The sequence below is a fragment of the Diorhabda carinulata genome, chromosome X (assembly GCF_026250575.1).
Source record: "Diorhabda carinulata isolate Delta chromosome X, icDioCari1.1, whole genome shotgun sequence".
Taxonomy (NCBI): domain Eukaryota; kingdom Metazoa; phylum Arthropoda; class Insecta; order Coleoptera; family Chrysomelidae; genus Diorhabda; species Diorhabda carinulata.
Genome location: NC_079472.1, coordinates 1,302,647 through 1,330,399, shown reverse-complemented (window position 1 = coordinate 1,330,399; position 27,753 = coordinate 1,302,647). Strand labels below are relative to the sequence as shown.

Here is a 27,753-nt window from a genome sequence, read left to right as displayed (position 1 = left end):
TACTTTGCTTGTTTTCGAGTTATAGTTTTGATTTCAATTGGCGGATGATTGTGCATCTATTTGCGTTGTAAAGTATCGAGCCTCCAACTAATTCTGAACGTGGAATTGGTAGTTGAATATCGTGCATCGCGTTTTTAAGTCCGAGATTCGGTTTCCAATAAAGAAACGGACGATTTAAGGGTTTTTCGAGCGATTTTTGAGTACCACGAATGCAGTTCAAGTTGATTTAACAATCACTTGTGGGACTATTAGTTGATTGTGATTCAAAAACTAAGAGATAGCAGTTAATCGGCATTTCCGATTTCCGCCATCGCCGTAGATGGTACGGAATTTCATTAGAATGTTTCTCGAGACGTAATAATTTATGGAACCCATAAATTTCAAGAATACTGGACGAAATAATCACCTGGATTTCAAATGTTACTATATAAAATATATTTTGCATTTACATCTATTTAAAATGTATTTATTTGAATTTCACGTTAATTTTGAATACGAAATTTTTTTTTTTACTCTTTTATGAATAAATAATATCGAAAAAATCGTGTAGTTGTTGATATTTCTTTTTATTATTGAATTATCGATCGACCAAAACCAAACTGAGGCTCGAAACTTATCAAAAAAGTTTGTAGCATGTTTAAAAGCAAAACAACCAACTAATTTCTGACTTTTTCCATGATATTGACAAAAGCTTTTATGAATTCGGTAATTGCTTGTTAAACTTTCTAACTAAGCAAAGAATGGAAACGAAAAATTATCGACGAAAAAGGGATTTTATGGTTTTAAGAACGTTTTCTCTGCAACCATAGATCTTTTCTAAAAATTACTTTGTAAACTCGTTTTATTTTCATTGTTGTATCAGAGTAAACAAAAAACACGATTTCAAGTGATACTGCGAGGTGAAAGGGTTGAAAGTGACAGAAGGAAATAACATCTTTACAGATGAAGAAAAACGTTGTAGAAGAGATTCATTCATTGATTCATCATCCTATCTTCATTTGAACCATTTTATTCAATTATAAATCACGTTCTCAACTTCCTGAATCAACTCTCAATGTCCTGAATGAATTCTTTACTTCCTGAATGAATTCTCAAATTCCTGAATCAATTCTCAACCTCCTGAATGAATTCTCTACTTTCTGAATGAATTCTCAAATTCCTGCATCAATTCTCTACTTCCTGAATGAATTCTCAAATTCCTAAATCAATTCCCAAATTCCTGTATCAATTCTCTACTTCCTGAATGAATTCTCAAATTCCTGAATCAATTCTCAATCTCCTGAATGAATTCCCAAATTCCTGCATCAATTCTCTACTTCCTGAATGAATTCTCAAATTCCTGAATCAATTCTCAATCTCCTGAATGAATTCCCAAATTCCTGCATCAATTCTCTACTTCCTGAATGAATTCTCAAATTCCTGAATCAATTCTCAACCTCCTGAATGAATTCTCTACTTTCTGAATGAATTCTCAAATTCCTGCATCAATTCCCAAATTCCTGTATCAATTCTCTACTTCCTGAATGAATTCTCAAATTCCTGAATCAATTCTCAACCTCCTGAATGAATTCCCAAATTCCTGCATCAATTCTCTACTTCCTGAATGAATTCTCAAATTCCTGAATCAATTCTCAATCTCCTGAATGAATTCCCAAATTCCTGCATCAATTCTCTACTTCCTGAATGAATTCTCAAATTCCTGAATCAATTCTCAACCTCCTGAATGAATTCTCTACTTTCTGAATGAATTCTCAAATTCCTGAATCAATTCCCAAATTCCTGTATCAATTCTCTACTTCCTGAATGAATTCTCAAATTCCTGAATCAATTCTCAACCTCCTGAATGAATTCTCTACTTTCTGAATGAATTCTCAAATTCCTGAATCAATTCCCAAATTCCTGTATCAATTCTCTACTTCCTGAATGAATTTTCAAATTCCTGAATCAATTCTCAACCTCCTGAATGAATTCTCTACTTTCTAAATGAATTCTCTACTTCCTGAATGAATTCTCAAATTCCTGAATCAATTCTCAACCTCCTGAATGAATTCTCTACTTTCTGAATGAATTCTCAAATTCCTGAATCAATTCCCAAATTCCTGTATCAATTCTCTACTTCCTGAATGAATTCTCAAATTCCTGAATCAATTCTCAACCTCCTGAATGAATTCTCTACTTTCTGAATGAATTCTCAAATTCCTGAATCAATTCCCAAATTCCTGTATCAATTCTCTACTTCCTGAATGAATTCTCAAATTCCTGAATCAATTCCCAAATTCCTGTATCAATTCTCTACTTCCTGAATGAATTTTCAAATTCCTGAATCAATTCTCAATCTCCTGAATGAATTCCCAAATTCCTGCATCAATTCTCTACTTCCTGAATGAATTCTCAAATTCCTGAATCAATTCTCAACCTCCTGAATGAATTCTCTACTTTCTGAATGAATTCTCAAATTCCTGAATCAATTCCCAAATTCCTGTATCAATTCTCTACTTTCTGAATGAATTCTCAAATTCCTGAATCAATTCCCAAATTCCTGTATCAATTCTCTACTTCCTGAATGAATTTTCAAATTCCTGAATCAATTATCAACCTCCTGAATGAATTCTCTACTTTCTGAATGAATTCTCAAATTCCTGAATCAATTCCCAAATTCCTGTATCAATTCTCTACTTCCTGAATGAATTTTCAAATTCCTGAATCAATTATCAACCTCCTGAATGAAATCTCTACTTTCTAAATGAATTCTCAAATTCCTGAATCAATTCCCAAATTCCTGTATCAATTCTCTCCTTCCTGAATGAATTCTCCACTTCCTAAATCAATTATCAATCTCCTGAATGAATTCTCAAATTCCTAAATCAATTCTCAACCTCCTGAATGAATTCTCTACTTTCTGAATGAATTCTCAAATTCCTGAATCAATTCCCAAATTCCTGTATCAATTCTCTACTTCCTGAATGAATTTTCAAATTCCTGAATCAATTATCAACCTCCTGAATGAAATCTCTACTTTCTAAATGAATTCTCAAATTCCTGAATCAATTCCCAAATTCCTGTATCAATTCTCTCCTTCCTGAATGAATTCTCCACTTCCTAAATCAATTATCAATCTCCTGAATGAATTCTCAAATTCCTAAATCAATTCTCAACCTCCTGAATGAAATCTCTACTTTCTGAATGAATTCTCCACTTTCTGAATCAATTATCAACCTCCTGAATGAATTATCTACTTCCTAAATGAATTCTCAACCTCCTGAATGAATTCTAAATCTCCTGAATGAATTCCCAACTTCCTGAATGAATTCTCTACTTTCTGAATGAATTCCCAACTTCTTGAATCAACTCTCAACCTCCTGAATCAACTCTCAACTTTCTGAATGAATTCTCTACTTCCTGAATGAATTCTCAACCTCCTGAATGAATTCCCAACTTCCTGAATCAAGTTTAAGAGGCGTATACATCGTTTATTTCTTTGCTCCATCCTGTATTATAAAATATAAACTCTAATACGATATTTATAAGCTCAAATTCTTATAAACCAAACCTCGTACATTGACGATTATTATAATTAGTTAGAGTAAATTATCAAATCAAAAATGGAGAAAACGGAAACGAAAAAATTAATTGAAAGTACGACTTCCCCTCGTAATTACTTTCACTGTAATATTGAATACTATTTATTTTTCTCGTCTGGTTCTTTATTCGAACTTCTCTTTATTCTAAACTTTTCTATATTTGATTTCCTTGGACGCTTTTTGATTATCTAGAGCCGGTCCTGCCTAGATGTATTGAAATTGAAAAATTGGCGAAGGCGCGCGCGCGCGGAATTCGTTCGATGTTTGTTATAAGGTCCAATGTGAAATTTTCCGAGCTTTTCATCAAATATCTCGATGGAAATAACCTGATTCGAGACGAAACCGTCGAATATACAAACGGAAACTTATCTACGTAAAACAAACGGAGAGTCCAACATAAAAGCGAGTCTAAATAATCGCCATTTTGCGTCCGACGAAGAATTTTCACGTCAGTAATTCCGTAAAGAGACAACCAATGCAACCGTGCAGAATTCTGAAACTGAAATTCCCTACGATTCACATGGAATGCATTCTGAACGAGCATTAATTAAAGCCGGTTATCTGCAGGATTCCAATTGCGGCCGTAAGGCCGCAAATATCAATTAAGAACGTCCTGCAGGTCAACTAATAACTCAAATAACTGTTTTGGTAAGATTAAGATCATATATCAATCTATGCGAAATTTTGATTTGAAAATTTATCTGCGAGTCAAGTTATTGATAAAATCGTGAGAAAATCCCCTAAAAACATAAAAATAAATTCCATTCGATCATCCGTGTCATCATATATTCACAGATTGTCTTTGAATCGTCGAAATAAAATTTTATTTATCTTCAGCGAACGTTATCTGTATAGAGATGGGAATTTACGAAAAATTTTTTGATGTTTTCCACAGAAATCTTCTTAATTGGATCACCCCAGAACGTTCACCATCATCGGTGTCTGTACAATCACGTTTAAATCAACAAACTTTTGAAGCGTCACTTAAAGCGCCATCTGTTGCTACTTAATATGCGAGATATGGCAACATCGATGTGCGATATGTCAAATCTGACATTGACAACATGACGTTTGACATTTTGAATGATGAACGTACGCAAAACGAGTTAATATACGAGTGGTATTTGATTTGTTTATAGATATTTGAAATTTTGGTGGATTTTCTATGATTTTCGACGTAGATTGTACCAAATAATTTAGATTTTTGGTGATGAAGTTTTTTATCAACTTATAAATTTCGAGGTTAACGTCTTTCTACACCTGAAGAAGAGTTTGACGTGCTAAAATCACATGTAGGTACCTCAATTCAAAACTGTGACCTCCAAAAATGTCCTAACATTTGATCAGTACTTTGGAACTCAATTTAATTGAACCAGGAATTCTACGAAGTCAGAAAACACGTTTATCACTTCGCTACGCCTTTTCAGAAGTTAATTGGCATGAAAATTTCGAAAAATTCAAGGAAATATTCCATCATTTGCAAGAAATAATTTAGTTTTCAAAATACGAAGATTACTATTTAAATATCGAAATATGGCAACATCGATGTGCAATATGTCAAATCTGACATTGACAACATGACGTTTGACATTTTGAATGATGAACGTACGCAAAACGAGTTAATATACGAGTGGTATTTGATTTGTTTATAGATATTTGAAATTTTGGTGGATTTTCTATGATTTTCGACGTAGATTGTACCAAATAATTTAGATTTTTGGTGATGAAGTTTTTTATCAACTTATAAATTTCGAGGTTAACGTCTTTCTACACCTGAAGAAGAGTTTGACGTGCTAAAATCACATGGAGGTACCTCAATTCAAAACTGTGACCTCCAAAAATGTCCAAACATTTGATCAGTACTTTAGAACTCAATTCAATTGAACCAGGAGTTCTACGAAGTCAGAAAACACGTTTATCACTTCGCTACGCCTTTTCAGAAGTTAATTGGCATGAAAATTTCGAAAAATTCAAGGAAATATTCCATCATTTGCAAGAAATAATTTAGTTTTCAAAATACGAAGATTACTATTTAAATATCGAAATATGGCAACATCGATGTGCGATATGACAAATCTGACATTGACATCATGACGTTTGACATTTTGAATGATGAACGTATGCAAAACGAGTTAATATACGAGTGGTATTTGATTTGTTTATAGATATTTGAAGTTTTGGTGGATTTTCTATGATTTTCGACGTAGATTGTACCAAATAATTTAGATTTTTGGTGATGAAGTTTTTTATCAACTTACAAATTTCGAGGTTAACGTCTTTCTACACCTGAAGAAGAGTTTGACGTGCTAAAATCACATGTAGGTACCTCAATTCAAAACTGTGACCTCCAAAAATGTCCTAACATTTGATCAGTACTTTGGAACTCAATTTAATTGAACCAGGAGTTCTACGAAGTCAGAAAACACGTTTATCACTTCGCTACGCCTTTTCAGAAGTTAATTGGCATGAAAATTTCGAAAAATTCAAGGAAATATTCCATCATTTGCAAGAAATAATTTAGTTTCCAAAATACTTAAATTTCGAAATATGGCAACATCGATGTGCGATATGTCAAATCTGACATTGACATTATGACGTTTGACATTTTGAATGATGAACGTACGCAAAACGAGTTAATATACGAGTGATATTTGATTTGTTTATGGATATTTGAGTATTTGTGACGAAAAGTTTGTTTTTTTTTAGTACTAAAAGTAAAATATAATTAGAACAAACTTTAAATTTGTTTTTGAAATATTTGATTATCAATTTTCAACTGTAAATTAACACAAATACATTCTTCGTGTCTTTTTACACTTTCGACACTCTCAATATCAATGAGATTCAAAATCTACTTCGATCTTCGTCTAAGATGAAACCACCACGTCAAAAAAGTTAAAAAAAAGACTTTTTATGATGTTTGTTATGAAAAAATTGACATTAAAATGATTAAATCGACTATAAACTATTGTAAACAATTCTAGAAAAACAATTCTTCGTTTTCGAAATCTTTTCTGGTATTATAAACGTTATTTTCGACAGTCCACACCTCTACAAAATCATAAACGTTTCGTTAACTTCGAGTAGCTCGGAGTAGCAAATATTTTGATTCCTTTCAACTCGACTCAACTTTTCCAATACTAGTCGTCGTGCTTTTTGATTTCGCCGGATAATATTTTTCTCTGGATTTGTATCAAAGTTGGCGAAAAGCCTCGGAAAAAACTTTGTTTCGATTGAATGTTCTAGTTAATATTTGCGCTCAATTTTTTACTTTCAAATCCGACAAAAACTTATCGAATAAAGGTGAGTTTCATCAACAGCTGTTTTAACTGTTTTCCAATGGTACGCGGTTAACCAGAACGTTGTGGACGGGATGGCGGCCGGCGCGGCACCGACAAGTCTCGTCGCGTCATATTTCATATTAAATATGCGAGTATTTACGAGTTAATGTTGTAGATTACAAGTTTTGACACGTAGATTCCCGATTCAGTCGTGGGAATCACGGATTTACATCTAAGTTGAAATTTATCGTCCTCAAGAAACTCCGAAGACGATTATTTATTTATAACTCAAATTTATAATGTATTTTAGTTTAAACTACCACTATATAGTACGTGAAATATACAGGTGTAGTTTGAAAATAAAAATTAAAGTTGTATAAACGATAAATTTCGATATTTTAATCAAAATGGCTGCTATATAATAAATTTTTTTAAAATTCATTTATCCGGAAAGTTTTAATATATAATTCAGTTCGTTTGAACTCGAAGTATTATCCCAAGGATATTCTTTCTTTTGGAGAAATCATCCGTGTAGTTTCACTCCATGAATATTTCCGATATACAACTGAAAACGTGTCAGATGTTTCAAATATTAAAAAGCCCTCGCCGGTCGAAACGGCAAACATTCTTCGAGAAAATATCAAATGTACAACATGCTGGTTTATTGAAATATATAAGAAATAATCGAGAGGAGTCAAATCGGGAAATCTAGCCGGCCATTAGATCGTGCAGTTTTGTCTTGTCGATTCTTGAATTAGAAATTTACAAAAAACAGTTTTAAAGTGTTAAAGATCTTCAATAGCCCAGTAAAACGTCGCGAAAATCAACTTTATTCGAATTTTAAAATTGATATAGTCCGGGAAAATTGTTTCACTGCTAGATTTATGAATAAGACAGTTCCGAAAGTTAGCTGTAGACAACTACAAGAAGTGTGAAGATTTGGACTTGAATTACCTGGGGGATTCAATCAGAAACATACCACGACGTTGTGGTGATGGAATTCCGACTAAATCGTGTTTGAAAAATCATTTCGAGCACTTGAATTTGAAATTTAACTGATGAACGTGTTGATTATGATTCAGAGATCTTAATCGGGGAGTTTATGATGTTTGTGTAGATTTGGGGTCTCGTATACATCACGACTCAATGGATTTATTATTTTTTTGCATTCTCAATCCTTTTTAGAGAGTTTATGATGAAAATATATCGTAGAATTCGTTCTGGTCCGTACTAAAAGATATATTATTGAAAACCGATGTAAATATCGGTGAATTAGGTCGAAAATCGATTTTTCTATTTGTAAATCGAGTAAATTCTGTTTCTATCCACATTAGTGGCGAATCTATACGATCTTGTACAACAATTTTCTCGTTTTTTTTTTGTTTATTCGATATAACCCTAATTTGAATAAACTAATAATCGATGTAATCGTTATCGGATACTTTTCATGAAATTACTCCACGAAAACCGATTTCGATACACGTGATGAAACGATATCAAAATACACTCGACTCCCTCGACCGCTCGTAAATTTGCTCGGTTGTCCCAAGTAAACCAATTACATGCAATTTGCGAACTGTCAGTTAGTCTCTACATAGTTTTGTATCATCGTTAAATTGAATTAGTCGTTAGTTTAACTTGCGCCAGGTGGAATAAACTTATCGGTTACTTCGTGTCAAAGTTCAACATAATTAGAACACGCACACACACACATATATACGCACACACCTCGACGTTGTACAATCCCGTTTACATTAGATAATAACGCATCGATTTTTTTTTACATTTTTTGCGAATATCTCGTTTCCTATGGGATTTACGCTATTTGTGTTTCCTATCAATATTGTAGAGAATTTAATTCTCCACAACTTTTGTATGTAACATTTTTTTATACGTTGAGCCGTTTTAGAGATAGGGGGCGTAGTCCTCCTGAAGGTTGTTAGGTTATATACGAATCGATTTTTTTCATATTTTGTGCAAATATCTCGTTTCCTATTGGTTTTACGCTATTTGTATTCCCTATAAATATTGTAGAGAATTTAATTCTCCACAACTTTTGTATGTAACATTTTTTTATACGTTGAGCCGTTTTAGAGATAGAGTGCGTAGTCCTCCTGAAGGTTTAGTTAGGTTATATACGAATCAATTTTTTTCAAATTTTGTGCAAATATCTCGTTTTCTATGGGTTTTACGCTATTTGTACTCATAATCAATATTGTAGAAAATTCAATTCTCTACAACTTTTGTATGTAACATTTTTTTATGCGTTGAGCCGTTTTAGAGATAGAGGGTATAGTCCTCCTGAAGGTTTAGTTAGGTTATATACGAATCGATTTTTTTCATATTTTGTGCAAATATCTCGTTTCCTATGGGTTTTACGCTATTTGTATTCCTTATAAATATTGTAGAGAATTTAATTCTCCACAACTTTTGTATGTAACATTTTTTTATGCGTTGAGCCGTTTTAGAGATAGAAGGCATAGTCCTCCTGAAGGTTTAGTTAGGTTATATACGAATCGATTTTTTTCATATTTTGTGCAAATATCTCGTTTCCTATGGGTTTTACGCTATTTGTATTCCTTATAAATATTGTAGAGAATTTAATTCTCCACAACTTTTGTATGTAACATTTTTTTATACGTTGAGCCGTTTTAGAGATAGGGGGCGTAGTCCTCCTGAAGGTTTAGTTAGGTTATATACGAATCGATTTTTTTCATATTTTGTGCAAATATCTCGTTTCCTATGGGTTTTACGCTATTTGTATTCCTTATAAATATTGTAGAGAATTTATTTCTCTACAACTTTTGTATGTAATATTTCTTTATACGTTGAGCTGTTTTAGAGATAGAGCGCGTAGTCCTCCTGAATGTTGTTAGGTTATATACGAATCGATTTTTTAAAATTTTTGGCAAATATCTCGTTTTCTATGGGTTTTACGCTATTTGTACTCATAATCAATATTGTAGAGAATTCAATTCTCTACAACTTTTTTATTTAACATTTTTTTATGCGTTAAGTCGTTTTAGAGATAGAGGGCGTAGTCCTCCTGAAGAACAAGTCAGGTTATATACGAATCGATTTTTTTCATATTTTGTGCAAATATCTCGTTTCCTATGGGTTTTACGCTATTTGTATTCCTTATAAATATTGTAGAGAATTTAATTCTCTACAACTTTTGTATGTAATATTTTTTTATACGTTGAGCCGTTTTAGAGATAGAGGGCGTAGTCCTCCTGAAGGTTTAGTTAGGTTATATACGAATCGATTTTTTTAAAATTTTTGGCAAATATCTCGTTTTCTATGGGTTTTACGCTATTTGTACTCATAATCAATATTGTAGAGAATTCAATTCTCTACAACTTTTTTATTTAACATTTTTTTATGCGTTAAGTCATTTTAGAGATAGAGGGCGTAGTCCTCCTGAAGGTCAAGTCAGGTTATATACGAATCGATTTTTTTCATATTTTGTGCAAATATCTCGTTTCCTATGGGTTTTACGCTATTTGTATTCCTTATAAATATTGTAGAGAATTTATTTCTCTACAACTTTTGTATGTAATATTTCTTTATACGTTGAGCTGTTTTAGAGATAGAGCGCGTAGTCCTCCTGAATGTTGTTAGGTTATATACGAATCGATTTTTTAAAATTTTTGGCAAATATCTCGTTTTCTATGGGTTTTACGCTATTTGTACTCATAATCAATATTGTAGAGAATTCAATTCTCTACAACTTTTTTATTTAACATTTTTTTATGCGTTAAGTCGTTTTAGAGATAGAGGGCGTAGTCCTCCTGAAGAACAAGTCAGGTTATATACGAATCGATTTTTTTCATATTTTGTGCAAATATCTCGTTTCCTATGGGTTTTACGCTATTTGTATTCCTTATAAATATTGTAGAGAATTTAATTCTCCACAACTTTTGTATGTAACATTTTTTTATACGTTGAGCCGTTTTAGAGATAGAGGGCGTAGTCCTCCTGAAGGTTTAGTTAGGTTATATACGAATCGATTTTTTTCATATTTTGTGCAAATATCTCGTTTCCTATGGGTTTTACGCTATTTGTATTCCTTATAAATATTGTAGAGAATTTATTTCTCTACAACTTTTGTATGTAATATTTCTTTATACGTTGAGCTGTTTTAGAGATAGAGCGCGTAGTCCTCCTGAATGTTGTTAGGTTATATACGAATCGATTTTTTAAAATTTTTGGCAAATATCTCGTTTTCTATGGGTTTTACGCTATTTGTACTCATAATCAATATTGTAGAGAATTCAATTCTCTACAACTTTTGTATTTAACATTTTTTTATGCGTTAAGTCGTTTTAGAGATAGAGGGCGTAGTCCTCCTGAAGGTCAAGTCAGGTTATATACGAATCGATTTTTTTTACATTTTGTGCAAATATCTCGTTTCCTATGGGTTTTACGCTATTTGTATTCCTTATAAATATTGTAGAGAATTTAATTCTCCACAACTTTTGTATGTAACATTTTTTTATACGTTGAGCCGTTTTAGAGATAGAGTGCGTAGTCCTCCTGAAGGTTTAGTTAGGTTATATACGAATCAATTTTTTTCAAATTTTGTGCAAATATCTCGTTTCCTATTTGTATCCCTCATCAATATTGTAGAGAATTTATTCCTTTACAACTTTTGTATGTAATATTTCTTTATACGTTGAGCTGTTTTAGAGATAGAGCGCGTAGTCCTCCTGAATGTTGTTAGGTTATATACGAATCGATTTTTTAAAATTTTTGGCAAATATCTCGTTTTCTATGGGTTTTACGCTATTTGTACTCATAATCAATATTGTAGAAAATTCAATTCTCTACAACTTTTGTATTTAACATTTTTTTATGCGTTAAGTCGTTTTAGAGATAGAGGGCGTAGACTTCCGTAGAACTGAAGTCAACTACAAAAACTAATTTGTATCAACTCCAGTCCAATCCAGTTCAGAGATTATGCGCACTGACAGCTTAGTAAGTAAATTAGGTATTAATTAAGGATGTTATTAACTTTTTTTCGTCATTTGACAGTTGTTAAATCTGCCAATTACGTCTCTGTTTAGTTTATACTGACCAAATAAACAATTTTCGAAATCTCTCACTCACAGTGAACAGTGAGTCAGTAATCAAATTTAAACAAACATTTCGTACGGATTTTCCGTCCCCACACCCTTATTAGAGAAAAAAATTAATAAAACCATTCTTTCAAAACCTCATACCGCCACTGAGAAAAATCTGTTAATAACGAAAAGAAGAAAGCGGGAAACCGCAGAATTTCTAATCTCCGGATTTCCTAAATTCTCAAAAGATATCAATGAAATTAATTACTTTATCCACTAATGTGATTTATGCTTTTAATAAGTTCTAATGTTTTAATTTTCCCGTTCGGCTTTCAACTTTTTCTCATACCACAGCCAAAAGTTATGACGCGAAAAAGTATTCGACCGAAATATATTTTTTAACTTTAGAAATTCAGAAATTTCAACGTACGATATTTTATAAACAATATAAACTTCAAAAATCTCGACGTTTTTTTCCCTGTACTTCTCCTGTTACTTTGATCTTGTCTATACGAGGTCTGGTTATTAAATAACGAGACTACGCGTCTAGAGGGCGCCCTAGACGCGTGGGGTATCTAAATATCTTGTCTATGCACGTCCCAAACCACGTTTCCATCACTATTATAGTATTTATGCAGTAGCTATTTAAAAAGAACGTTAAATTCCAAAAAACTCCGATTAAGTGTTATAAATTGTTGCCAGAGGCCTTTGGGTACAATTCTCTATCTAATGCGCGTGTTTTTGAATTGTGTTAGCGCTTTAGTGATGGCCTGAAGATGACCAGCCCCCAGGTTACCTTTTAACTGTTCCAACTCCTGAAACCGTGACCAAAATCAACCAAATTGTGCGTACAAAGCATCCGGATGATTGCCGAGGCTGTAAACGCCAAAAAATCTGGCTCCTGGATCAATGGGTCTGCTCGGATTTCCTTAGAAAAAGATCTGCCTCGAAACAGACCCGATTTGAGTCGATGGAAGAGCTTCTGAAGGCACTAACCAAAGAAGACTTCCAGCACTGCTTAGATCGAAGGAAAAAACGTTTGGAAAGGTGTGTGGAGTGGGGAGGGGGGTATATGGAAGGGGAGTATTCGACTGTTGATGATCGGTTGATTCTTGAAATCCCGCAGTATCATATTTCGGAAAAATCAATTTAGTTTTGGTGATTTTAGGTTTCCTTTCATTCAAACTTTCCACAGTTCGGCTCAATCTGAAGATGAAGACTTCCAACGATTGTTGTTACCTTCTGGTAGTCAAAGAGTATACTTTTTGACTCAATTAGTTTCTGGAAAGTAAAGATCCTCATTTGGGTAAAAAGCTGATCAATTTTGAAGCAGACAGATTTGTACAAAGCTCAATTTACGATTACAAGGAGACAGTCTTGATTTGATAAAAACAAAGAGTGTCATTTCGGTTTTTCTTCGTTATTTTCACAGTTTTCAACCAGGGAAATTGCCTCGATGAAGATATTCAAACATACCTTTGTATATTTGATAAAAAAACGAATCTAATACGATAATTGGCGCAATATACCCGAATCGATGATAATCCAGATGTTCATTTCCTTGTTAAATTAGGTTTTCCTGTTTTCCCTCTTACTAAAATTCCGTTGTGGCACCGCGGGGAATCATCCCATCGAAATTATTCTCATTCTGTATCATTTCAACTCAACTCACAAGCAGTATCATTAACAACTTCGTTGTTTTCCCTTTTCCATTCCAATCTCAAGAATGTTTGCCTTGAGCATTACATCGTTTAGAAACTAGAACTGATTGATTATATCTAAATTTTGGTACTTACCTCGGCGGGGAAGGCGTATCCGTTTATTGAATGTTCGGATCCGAATTGATCGTGGAGACCGTAGTGGATGTGGATCTCTTGGAATTGATATTTGTAGGAAAGCGGACCACCGCTCACGTTGATATGTTGCCTGGTGTCGTTTTCTACGGTGAAGATCACGCTGTGACCGGTATTCATGATAGATCCGCTCACCTGCAATAAAAAATGATTTGAATTAAACATAGGAATGTCTCTACATAACGATTATCCAAAATAACAACAAGATTTATACTTTAATTCTGTTTAAAGTCTTTTATCTTTATGCATTTATGTCTTTCGTTTGCTCTTTGTCTTCTTAATTGCTGGTTTTGGTCAAATTATCACTTTTAGTACATTCTTCCTTATCAATTCTTCCAAATACTGTTTGCACAGCTTCGAGAAATGCTTGGGATCGTTGACAAGCTTCAAGATCGAGTTCACAGCTTTCTTTTATCGAAATCCCTTCAGTTTTCACCAGGTTTCCAGTGAATTAACCTCCAAAACATCCCCAAACCTTCTTTGTGATAATTTTGACGAACAATCGTCGTTTATTTGGTTCTATGTTTTATCTAGAACATTCTTCATTTCCAATTCTTCCAAATACTGTTTGCACAGCTTCGAGAAACGCTTAGGATCGTTGACAAGCTTCAAGATCGAGTTCGCAGCTTTCTTTTATCGAAATCCCTTCAGTTTTCACCAGGTTTCCAGTGGATCAACCTCCAAAACATCCCCAAACCTTCTTTGTGATAATTTTGACGAACAATCGTCGTTTATTTGGTTCTATGTTTTATCTAGAACATTCTTCATTTCCAATTCTTCCAAATACTGTTTGCACAGCTTCGAGAAACGCTTGGGATCGTTGACAAGCTTCAAGATCGAGTTCGCAGCTTTCTTTTATCGAAATCCCTTCAGTTTTCACCAGGTTTCCAGTGGATCAACCTCCAAAACATCCCCAAACCTTCTTTGTGATAATTTTGACGAACAATCGTCGTTTATTTGGTTCTATGTTTTATCTAGAACATTCTTCATTTCCAATTCTTCCAAATACTGTTTGCACAGCTTCGAGAAACGCTTAGGATCGTTGACAAGCTTCAAGATCGAGTTCGCAGCTTTCTTTTATCGAAATCCCTTCAGTTTTCACCAGGTTTCCAGTGGATCAACCTCCAAAACATCCCCAAACCTTCTTTGTGATAATTTTGACGAACAATCGTCGTTTATTTGGTTCTATGTTTTATCTAGAACATTCTTCATTTCCAATTCTTCCAAATACTGTTTGCACAGCTTCGAGAAACGCTTAGGATCGTTGACAAGCTTCAAGATCGAGTTCGCAGCTTTCTTTTATCGAAATCCCTTCAGTTTTCACCAGGTTTCCAGTGGATCAACCTCCAAAACATCCCCAAACCTTCTTTGTGATAATTTTGACGAACAATCGTCGTTTATTTGGTTCTATGTTTTATCTAGAACATTCTTCATTTCCAATTCTTCCAAATACTGTTTGCACAGCTTCGAGAAACGCTTGGGATCGTTGACAAGCTTCAAGATCGAGTTCACAGCTTTCTTTTATCGAAATCCCTTCAGTTTTCACCAGGTTTCCAGTGAATTAACCTCCAAAACATCCCCAAACCTTCTTTATGATAATTTTGACGAATAATCGTCGTTTATTTGGTTCTATGTTTTATCTAGAACATTTTTCATTTCCAATTCTTCCAAATACTGTTTGCACAGCTTCGAGAAACGCTTGGGATCGTCGACAAGCTTCAAGATCGAGTTCGCAGCTTTCTTTTATCGAAATCCCTTCAGTTTTCACCAGGTTTCCAGTGAATTAACCTCCAAAACATCCCCAAACCTTCTTTATGATAATTTTGACGAATAATCGTCGTTTATTTGGTTCTATGTTTTATCTAGAACATTTTTCATTTCCAATTCTTCCAAATACTGTTTGCACAGCTTCGAGAAACGCTTAGGATCGTTGACAAGCTTCAAGATCGAGTTCGCAGCTTTCTTTTATCGAAATCCCTTCAGTTTTCACCAGGTTTCCAGTGGATCAACCTCCAAAACATCCCCAAACCTTCTTTGTGATAATTTTGACGAACAATCGTCGTTTATTTGGTTCTATGTTTTATCTAGAACATTCTTCATTTCCAATTCTTCCAAATACTGTTTGCACAGCTTCGAGAAACGCTTGGGATCGTTGACAAGCTTCAAGATCGAGTTCGCAGCTTCCTTTTATCGAAATCCCTTCAGTTTTCACCAGGTTTCCAGTGGATCAACCTCCAAAACATCCCCAAACCTTCTTTGTGATAATTTTGACGAACAATCGTCGTTTATTTGGTTCTATGTTTTATCTAGAACATTTTTCATTTCCAATTCTTCCAAATACTGTTTGCACAGCTTCGAGAAACGCTAAGGATCGTTGACAAGCTTCAAGATCGAGTTCGCAGCTTTCTTTTATCGAAATCCCTTCAGTTTTCACCAGGTTTCCAGTGGATAAACCTCCAAAACATCCCCAAACCTTCTTTATGATAATTTTGACGAATAATCGTCGTTTATTTGGTTCTATGTTTTATCTAGAACATTCTTCATTTCCAATTCTTCCAAATACTGTTTGCACAGCTTCGAGAAACGCTTGGGATCGTTGACAAGCTTCAAGATCGAGTTCGCAGCTTTCTTTTATCAAAATCCCTTCAGTTTTCACCAGGTTTCCAGTGGATCAACCTCCAAAACATCCCCAAACCTTCTTTATGATAATTTTGACGAATAATCGTCGTTTATTTGGTTCTATGTTTTATCTAGAACATTTTTCATTTCCAATTCTTCCAAATACTGTTTGCACAGCTTCGAGAAACGCTTGGGATCGTTGACAAGCTTCAAGATCGAGTTCGCAGCTTTCTTTTATCAAAATCCCTTCAGTTTTCACCAGGTTTCCAGTGGATCAACCTCCAAAACATCCCCAAACCTTCTTTGTGATAATTATGACAAATAATCGTCGTTTATTTGGTTCTATGTTTTATCTAGAACATTTTTCATTTCCAATTCTTCCAAATACTGTTTGCACAGCTTCGAGAAACGCTTGGGATCGTTGACAAGTTTCAAGATCGAGTTCGCAGCTTTCTTTTATCGAAATCCCTTCAGTTTTCACCAGGTTTCCAGTGAATTAACCTCCAAAACATCCCCAAACCTTCTTTATGATAATTTTGACGAATAATCGTCGTTTATTTGGTTCTATGTTTTATCTAGAACATTTTTCATTTCCAATTCTTCCAAATACTGTTTGCACAGCTTCGAGAAACGCTTGGGATCGTTGACAAGCTTCAAGATCGAGTTCGCAGCTTTCTTTTATCAAAATCCCTTCAGTTTTCACCAGGTTTCCAGTGGATCAACCTCCAAAACATCCCCAAACCTTCTTTGTGATAATTATGACGAATAATCGTCGTTTATTTGGTTCTATGTTTTATCTAGAACATTTTTCATTTCCAATTCTTCCAAATACTGTTTGCACAGCTTCGAGAAACGCTTGGGATCGTTGACAAGCTTCAAGATCGAGTTCGCAGCTTTCTTTTATCGAAATCCCTTCAGTTTTCACCAGGTTTCCAGTGGATCAACCTCCAAAACATCCCCAAACCTTTGTGATAATTATGACAAATAATCGTCGTTTATTTGGTTCTATGTTTTATCTAGAACATTCTTCATTTCCAATTCTTCCAAATACTATTTGCACAGCTTCGAGAAACGCTTGGGATCGTCGACAAGCTTCAAGATCGAGTTCACAGCTTTCTTTTATCGAAATCCCTTCAGTTTTCACCAGGTTTCCAGTGAATTAACCTCCAAAACATCCCCAAACCTTCTTTATGATAATTTTGACGAATAATCGTCGTTTATTTGGTTCTATGTTTTATCTAGAACATTTTTCATTTCCAATTCTTCCAAATACTGTTTGCACAGCTTCGAGAAACGCTTGGGATCGTTGACAAGCTTCAAGATCGAGTTCGCAGCTTCCTTTTATCGAAATCCCTTCAGTTTTCACCAGGTTTCCAGTGGATCAACCTCCAAAACATCCCCAAACCTTCTTTGTGATAATTTTGACGAACAATCGTCGTTTATTTGGTTCTATGTTTTATCTAGAACATTCTTCATTTCCAATTCTTCCAAATACTGTTTGCACAGCTTCGAGAAACGCTAAGGATCGTTGACAAGCTTCAAGATCGAGTTCGCAGCTTTCTTTTATCGAAATCCCTTCAGTTTTCACCAGGTTTCCAGTGGATCAACCTCCAAAACATCCCCAAACCTTTGTGATAATTATGACAAATAATCGTCGTTTATTTGGTTCTATGTTTTATCTAGAACATTCTTCATTTCCAATTCTTCCAAATACTGTTTGCACAGCTTCGAGAAACGCTTGGGATCGTCGACAAGCTTCAAGATCGAGTTCGAAGCTTTCTTTTATCGAAATCCCTTCAGTTTTCACCAGGTTTCCAGTGGGTCTACATTCAAAATATCCCTAAACCTTCGCCACAAACCTTTCCATATCTTTTTTCTATTGATTTAAGCAATGCTGGAATTGTTCTTTGGTGAGGGTCTTTAGGAGATCTGTTTTACAGCTTCCATCGACTCAAATCGGGTCTTTTTCCAAGCAGATCCAAGAGCTTTTGATCAGATTTTTGGCACCAACTTGTGAGTAATTCCTTGTATAAGATTTTTCTAGCCGTTTACAGCTTCGTCAATCATCTGGATGCTCAATCGATGATCTATTCAGATCTATAGCCATTTTCAATACCCTTTTTAAGATAAGAATCGTCAAACTATATAGCCATCGACATCATCTCTTCATTTTTGAACAATTTTCAACCACAGAGCCATTCATTCAAATCTGGAAACAGAAAATAATCCGAGGGGTTTGAATCTAACGACGCCATAAACTCGCAAGCAGACGGAACGGTTTTTGTCTTCTTTAAACCCGGTCCTCCTTCATCAGTCCACATTATTTTGATTGTTTTTTCATTCCAAGTGTCAAAATTTGTCAAACAATCGTTGGAAACATCTTCACGACGAATTTCTTCAACGTTTCTGGAATAGTCACTTCATTTGGTCGACCACTGCGTGGCTGGTCTTCGAGGATAGTAGGGACTCGTTTGAATTAATAAACTCTACAAAATCGACACTAGAAGTGATATTTTGAAGCAATTACATAAGCAAAACCAAGATTTAGTGTTTACCAAGGAGTTGTGATTGCAAAAGACGACAAAACAGACATTACCAGCAAGTCCAGTATTCTCACCATTATTTGAGTGATTTACTGCCTTTTGGGTTGTTAATTTTAACATTCTCGATAGGTCTACCCATGGTTTTGCTTTTCAATATCTTCATTCCTTATTTTATCTATTTCTTCGACAATATTTGAGTGGATTTCCAACTTACATCGTATCGGTTCTTCTGGAAGTCGTTTAGTCATCTTCTCGGCGTTGTTTTTTTGTCTTACCACCGTTCGAACATCTTCCAAGTCCACGTGGAATCGACACGAAGAAGATTCGGCGTTGAAAAAACCTTCCTCGGGGACTTTCTGTTGAATACGTAGACGGAAATCGTCAAAAAAAGTTCGTTCCAGTAAACCTACAACACTGTTAACACTGACTTCCAACTAAACGATTCCGCGTTTCGTCATCGAATATATTTAAAGGACAAACTATATAAATTATGAAACATCTGTTCGAGATTATCCCTCGAAATGATCCCAGACCCTCGAAGCCCCTACCGAGTATTTAGATTCTAGTTGTGAACCGAGAGGGAGATCCAGGTAAGGATATAATGTTAAGCTCATCTATCCGCATCACGGAAAAGCGCCATCTATAATAAGGCGTCATTGAAACGACAGTCACATCCATACGGTAGTTCCGTAATCCGGGCAATCGTCACCGCGACCCGAGTTAACCACACGACAAGATGAAATGATATTGTCGAAGCTTTTACACGAAAAGATCCCCCATTTCGATTTATATATGATGTTAGATGATATGTTTGACGAAAATGAATGTCTCCAACTTTTTTTTTTTCAATTTTTAAGTGATTAATGATAGTTTTAATCAATCTCGAACTAGGTTTGAACTATATAAATCTCGTTACTTACTCTGTGTTTATCTAGGTGAAGTGGTCGAAGATTGGGATCGAAAAGCAGCTTATTCGGTTCTAAATTAACTGGAGATTGTCGTCTGCCCTTATTGCACAACGACCATTCCGGATTAATGAGACCCCAAAACGCGGGACCTGGAAAAAAACAAGAAATAGACGTTTTTGTGAATACAAATTCAAATTGGAGTCTCCGATATGGTTCTGATCGTTTCTATTGATTCTGAATACATCAGTTACTATTTGTAGGTTATGTACCTCATTCATCTACTGACTTTATATCGAAATTACGTTTAGAATGATGAAAATAATTGTTGATTCACGTTTTATTCGAATAAAATCACTGTTTCATAGTTATTAATTCGAAAAATGATTCTAAATACATCGGTTAGAAAATACGAAAGTTTATACTCGACATTTTTAGTAAATAATGATGTATATCCTAACCGAAAACCGATCATTCCTTTTTTTTGTCTTCCAAAGTTTATTTTACTATTTGTAGGTTATGTACCTCATTCATTGACTGACTTTATATCGAAATTACGTTTAGAATGATGAAAATAATTGTTGATTCACGTTTTATTCGAATAAAATCATTATTTCATAGTTATTAATTCGAAAAATGATTCTAAATACATCAGTTAGACAATACGAAAGTTTATACTCGACATTTTTAGTAAATAATGATGTATATCCTAACCGAAAACCGATCATTCCTTTTTTTTGTCTTCCAAAGTTTATTTTACTATTTGTAGGTTATGTACCTCATTCATTGACTGACTTTATATCGAAATTACGTTTAGAATGATGAAAATAATTGTTGATTCACGTTTTATTCGAATAAAATCACTGTTTCATAGTTATTAATTCGAAAAATGATTCTAAATACATCGGTTAGAAAATACGAAAGTTTATAGTTGACATTTTTAGTAAATAATGATGTATATCTTAACGGAAAACTGACCGTAATTTCCTCTTACCAACGATGTAAATAATCGTGAAACTGCTCTAAATAAGCATCAACTGCTGAAATCAACTCTTCATTGTTGTTTGACCACCGAATTTCCAAGTCTGGTCTGCAGATAAAGTGGAACAGTCTTTGAACCAAATCCTCTCTTCTCATTTCATTCTTTTGATCTTCCCGACGTTGTTTTTGTTTCATTTTGATCACCAATATTGCGCACAGCTTTCTCATGTATGCACTTTTTGAAATCTACAAGGATTTTGTTCAATATTTCTGAAGTTGTCACCTCATTTGTTGTACCACTGTTTTTGGTCTCGTAGGTCGTACGGTCTCGTCTAAATTTTGTTCGATCCATCACATATCAAAATTCGTTATTTGAACTATGAAATAATAAATAATATGGAATGATTGAAGCAATTTCAAAACTTATACATTCGTGAGATTTTTCGTCGTGGTCGATTATAAGTTATTTCAATTGTTAGAGCTTATTCTCTAATTAATCCAATTCATTCGGGGATTTCTAAAAATGGTAACGAATATTTCATCTCAAGAAAATTTAATTAAATGTTACGTAAAAGAAAATGAAATAAGGCTTCGAAGTAAGTTTATTCAAAACACACAACGTTCGCGTAACGTGACATTTTAGTAAGAAGTTTTTCCATTTAATCCTTGAGAGAGAGAGAGAGAGAGGTAAATAGAGAGAGAATACGAAGCACTTTCTACTAAATACACCTTCAAATTATTGCGAAAGATTTGATAGAATTGATTTCAATTGGCAAATGATTGTGCATCTTTTTGCGTTGTAAAGTATTGAGCCTTGACTAATTCTGAACGTGGGTGAGGAGTAGGGGGGTAAAAGTCGTGCTCCGCGTTCGTAAATGATTTTTTATTTTTAATCTTTGCTAAAAACCAAAATTTTAAAGTAAATAATGGAGATAGAGAAGATTTAGATAAGTTTAATGATAAAAATGACAGGGGGGGAAATAAAAAATGAAATAATGGAGTAAGAAACCATAAGAAACAGTAAAAAAAATGATATATTACATAATAAATCCCCAAACGATTTTGACATCGATATTTTTTGATTTTACTTTGTGTTTATAAGATTTTTTATGATTTTTGAGAAAATCTTTTGTTGATTTCCGTAATGATAACAATCGCGAGATAATCCATAGCCAAATTAAATCTCCTTTTGCTTTATGTCTCTTTCGTCTCGTGGGAATCCCCCTACAGCTAATTATCGCATTTGTCAGTCTCAATTAGAAACGTAGGGCTGAAGGGTGTGATTTAGAAGCTTTGAGAATTGCCAGAGAATGATGAATATACTAATTATTTCGATATGAATTCCTGCAGGAGCACTTAATGCTTACATATTGATGCAGGTAGGTGTACCAAAATTGCATATATAAGTTTCGACGAGTTTGAATTGCGAACACGTACGAAAACTGAAATTCCTTACAGATTTCGATGAATTAAGGTTTTTACCAACCAATATCCATCAAATTATGAAGTATGGAAAGCTAAATACAAAGTAATGTCAAAAAGACAGGGAGGTTGAATCGTTTAAATTATAATAGAAGTACCTCATTCATTTACTGACTTTATATCGAAATTACGTTTAGAATAATGAAAATAATTGTTGATTCACGTTTTATTTGAATAAATTCACAATTTCATAGTTATTAATTCGAAAAATAATATTAAATACATCGGTTAGAAAATAGGAAAGTTCATAGTTGATATTCTAGTAAATAATGATGTATATCTTAACGGAAAACGAAGCATTCCATCATCTTTTTTTGTTACAAAGTTTATTTTATCATTTGTAGGTTAATTATACAAAAAAAATTGGGAGAAATTATTTTTTTGTGATATTAACATTCAAATTTGTCATTATTGATTACTAATCATTCGTTTGGGCACAACTATAGTGTTCGTGACCCTCTTGGTACCCTTCATACCTCATTTTTTTCGATAATTCCCATCCTAGTACGAGATTTTTCACTTTTTCTATTTCTAGTGTCGTGTCCCCACATTTGACATCGTCAATTAAAAATTTTTCCCATCGGCTACATACATGGCTTTAATACGAGTAAACCACGTTAGGAAAATTCGTTTTCTTTTTTATTTGAAGCATGCGAAACTCGCATAAAATACTCCGAACGCCCCTCCGTTACTAAACTTTCAAATTATTTCCGATTTCGGCCTGTTTATGCACGTGTCGAACATGACAAACCGTGAAGAATGAACGTATGATATGTTAAGCGAAACAAATTAATATTTCTACCACGTAGACGTTTCAGTAGATCAGTAGATATCGATATAAGTTATAAACTTTCATTTGCTCCTCGTATATTCAAAAATCAAATTGAAGTTGGACACAAGGTGCTAGTTTGAAATGGATATAAAGAAAAAAAGGAAGCTCCCTCGTAATCAAATCGATTGTATTAGGGGACGACGGAGGATTTAGTTGTTGATCAAAATGTTATCATCCGATAGAAATTATTTTAAATTGTTGTATGAATATCATAAAATCATTATTTTATAGTTATTAATTCGAAAAATAATTCTAAATACATCGGTTAGAAAATACGAAAGTTTATAGTTGACATTTTTAGTAAATAATGATGTATATCCTAACCGAAAACCGATCATTCCTTTTTTTTGTCTTCCAAAGTTTATTTGACTATTTGTAGGTTATGTACCTCATTCATTTACTGACTTTATATTGAAATTACTTTTAGAATAATGAAAATAATTGTTGATTCACGTTTTTTTCGAATAAAATCATTATTTCATAGTTATTAATTCGAAAAATGATTCTAAATACATCGGTTAGAAATTACGAAAGTTTATAGTTGACATTTTTAGTAAATAATGATGTATATCTTAACGGAAAACGGATCATTTCTTTTTTTTTGTCTTCCAAAGTTTATTTGACTATTTGTAGGTTATGTACCTCATTCATTTACTCACTTTATATCAAAATTACTTTTAGAATAATGAAAATAATTGTTGATTCACGTTTTATTCGAATAAAATCATTATTTTATAGTTATTAATTCGAAAAATGATTCTAAATACATCGGTTAGAAAATACGAAAGTTTATAGTTGACATTTTTAGTAAATAATGATGTATATCTTAACGGAAAACGAAGCATTTCTTGTTTTTTGTCTTCCAAAGTTTATTTGACTATTTGTAGGTTATGTACCTCATTCATTTACTGACTTTATATCGAAATTACTTTTAGAATAATGAAAATAATTGATGATTCACGTTTTATTCGAATAAAATCATTATTTTATAGTTATTAATTCGAAAAATGATTCTAAATACATCGGTTAGAAAATACGAAAGTTTATAGTTGACATTTTTAGTAAATAATGATGTATATCCTAACCGAAAACCGATCATTCCTTTTTTTTGTCTTCCAAAGTTTATTTGACTATTTGTAGGTTATGTACCTCATTCATTTACTGACTTTATATTGAAATTACTTTTAGAATAATGAAAATAATTGTTGATTCACGTTTTATTCGAATAAAATCATTATTTTATAGTTATTAATTCGAAAAATGATTCTAAATACATCGGTTAGAAATTACGAAAGTTTATAGTTGACCTTGTAGTAAATAATGATGTATATCTTAACGGAAAACGGATCATTTCTTTTTTTTTGTCTTCCAAAGTTTATTTGACTATTTGTAGGTTATGTACCTCATTCATTTACTCACTTTATATCAAAATTACTTTTAGAATAATGAAAATAATTGTTGATTCACGTTTTTTTCGAATAAAATCATTATTTCATAGTTATTAATTCGAAAAATGATTCTAAATACATCGGTTAGAAATTACGAAAGTTTATAGTTGACATTTTTAGTAAATAATGATGTATATCTTAACGGAAAACGGATCATTTCTTTTTTTTTGTCTTCCAAAGTTTATTTGACTATTTGTAGGTTATGTACCTCATTCATTTACTCACTTTATATCAAAATTACTTTTAGAATAATGAAAATAATTGTTGATTCACGTTTTTTTCGAATAAAATCATTATTTCATAGTTATTAATTCGAAAAATGATTCTAAATACATCGGTTAGAAATTACGAAAGTTTATAGTTGACATTTTTAGTAAATAATGATGTATATCTTAACGGAAAACGAAGCATTTCTTGTTTTTTGTCTTCCAAAGTTTATTTGACTATTTGTAGGTTATGTACCTCATTCATTTACTCACTTTATATCAAAATTACTTTTAGAATAATGAAAATAATTGTTGATTCACGTTTTATTCGAATAAAATCATTATTTTATAGTTATTAATTCGAAAAATGATTCTAAATACATCGGTTAGAAAATACGAAAGTTTATAGTTGACATTTTTAGTAAATAATGATGTATATCTTAACGGAAAACGAAGCATTTCTTGTTTTTTGTCTTCCAAAGTTTATTTGACTATTTGTAGGTTATGTACCTCATTCATTTACTGACTTTATATCGAAATTACTTTTAGAATAATGAAAATAATTGTTGATTCACGTTTTATTCGAATAAAATCATTATTTTATAGTTATTAATTCGAAAAATGATTCTAAATACATCGGTTAGAAAATACGAAAGTTTATAGTTGACATTTTTAGTAAATAATGATGTATATCCTAACCGAAAACCGATCATTCCTTTTTTTTGTCTTCCAAAGTTTATTTGACTATTTGTAGGTTATGTACCTCATTCATTTACTGACTTTATATTGAAATTACTTTTAGAATAATGAAAATAATTGTTGATTCACGTTTTATTCGAATAAAATCATTATTTTATAGTTATTAATTCGAAAAATGATTCTAAATACATCGGTTAGAAATTACGAAAGTTTATAGTTGACCTTGTAGTAAATAATGATGTATATCTTAACGGAAAACGGATCATTTCTTTTTTTTTGTCTTCCAAAGTTTATTTGACTATTTGTAGGTTATGTACCTCATTCATTTACTCACTTTATATCAAAATTACTTTTAGAATAATGAAAATAATTGTTGATTCACGTTTTTTTCGAATAAAATCATTATTTCATAGTTATTAATTCGAAAAATGATTCTAAATACATCGGTTAGAAATTACGAAAGTTTATAGTTGACATTTTTAGTAAATAATGATGTATATCTTAACGGAAAACGGATCATTTCTTTTTTTTTGTCTTCCAAAGTTTATTTGACTATTTGTAGGTTATGTACCTCATTCATTTACTCACTTTATATCAAAATTACTTTTAGAATAATGAAAATAATTGTTGATTCACGTTTTTTTCGAATAAAATCATTATTTCATAGTTATTAATTCGAAAAATGATTCTAAATACATCGGTTAGAAATTACGAAAGTTTATAGTTGACATTTTTAGTAAATAATGATGTATATCTTAACGGAAAACGAAGCATTTCTTGTTTTTTGTCTTCCAAAGTTTATTTGACTATTTGTAGGTTATGTACCTCATTCATTTACTGACTTTTTATGGAAATTACTTTTAGAATAATGAAAATAATTGTTGATTCACGTTTTATTCGAATAAAATCATTATTTTATAGTTATTAATTCGAAAAATGATTCTAAATACATCGGTTAGAAAATACGAAAGTTTATAGTTGACATTTTTAGTAAATAATGATGTATATCTTAACGGAAAACGAAGCATTTCTTGTTTTTTGTCTTCCAAAGTTTATTTGACTATTTGTAGGTTATGTACCTCATTCATTTACTGACTTTTTATGGAAATTACTTTTAGAATAATGAAAATAATTGTTGATTCACGTTTTATTCGAATAAAATCATTATTTCATAGTTATTAATTCGAAAAATGATTCTAAATACATCGGTTAGAAATTACGAAAGTTTATAGTTGACATTTTTAGTAAATAATGATGTATATCTTAACGGAAAACGGATCATTTCTTTTTTTTTGTCTTCCAAAGTTTATTTGACTATTTGTAGGTTATGTACCTCATTCATTTACTCACTTTATATCAAAATTACTTTTAGAATAATGAAAATAATTGTTGATTCACGTTTTATTCGAATAAAATCATTATTTCATAGTTATTAATTCGAAAAATGATTCTAAATACATCGGTTAGAAATTACGAAAGTTTATAGTTGACATTTTTAGTAAATAATGATGTATATCTTAACGGAAAACGGATCATTTCTTTTTTTTTGTCTTCCAAAGTTTATTTGACTATTTGTAGGTTATGTACCTCATTCATTTACTCACTTTATATCAAAATTACTTTTAGAATAATGAAAATAATTGTTGATTCACGTTTTATTCGAATAAAATCATTATTTTATAGTTATTAATTCGAAAAATGATTCTAAATACATCGGTTAGAAAATACGAAAGTTTATAGTTGACATTTTTAGTAAATAATGATGTATATCTTAACGGAAAACGGATCATTTCTTGTTTTTTGTCTTCCAAAGTTTAATTGACTATTTGTAGGTTATGTACCTCATTCATTTACTGATTTTATATCGAAATTACTTTTAGAATAATGAAAATAATTGTTGATTCACGTTTTATTCGAATAAAATCATTATTTTATAGTTATTAATTCGAAAAATGATTCTAAATACATCGGTTAGAAAATACGAAAGTTTATAGTTGACATTTTTAGTAAATAATGATGTATATCTTAACGGAAAACGGATCATTTCTTTTTTTTTGTCTTCCAAAGTTTATTTGACTATTTGTAGGTTATGTACCTCATTCATTTACTGACTTTTTATGGAAATTACTTTTAGAATAATGAAAATAATTGTTGATTCACGTTTTTTTCGAATAAAATCATTATTTCATAGTTATTAATTCGAAAAATGATTCTAAATACATCGGTTAGAAATTACGAAAGTTTATAGTTGACATTTTTA

General features: G+C 32.3%; 1 protein-coding gene across 1 annotated transcript in view; it reads right to left on the bottom strand.

Moving 5' to 3' along the window:
- The window catches only part of LOC130902706 (carbonic anhydrase-related protein 10), a 220,591-nt gene that overhangs the window by 42,177 nt on the left and 150,661 nt on the right, over positions 1-27,753 (bottom strand). Inside the window, exons 4-5 of the mRNA XM_057814965.1 lie at positions 19,861-19,997; positions 13,722-13,913 (exon numbers count right to left, since the gene is read on the bottom strand). Of these exons, the coding sequence (XP_057670948.1) occupies positions 13,722-13,913; positions 19,861-19,997 (329 nt within the window). The remainder of the gene's footprint in view (positions 1-13,721; positions 13,914-19,860; positions 19,998-27,753) is intronic.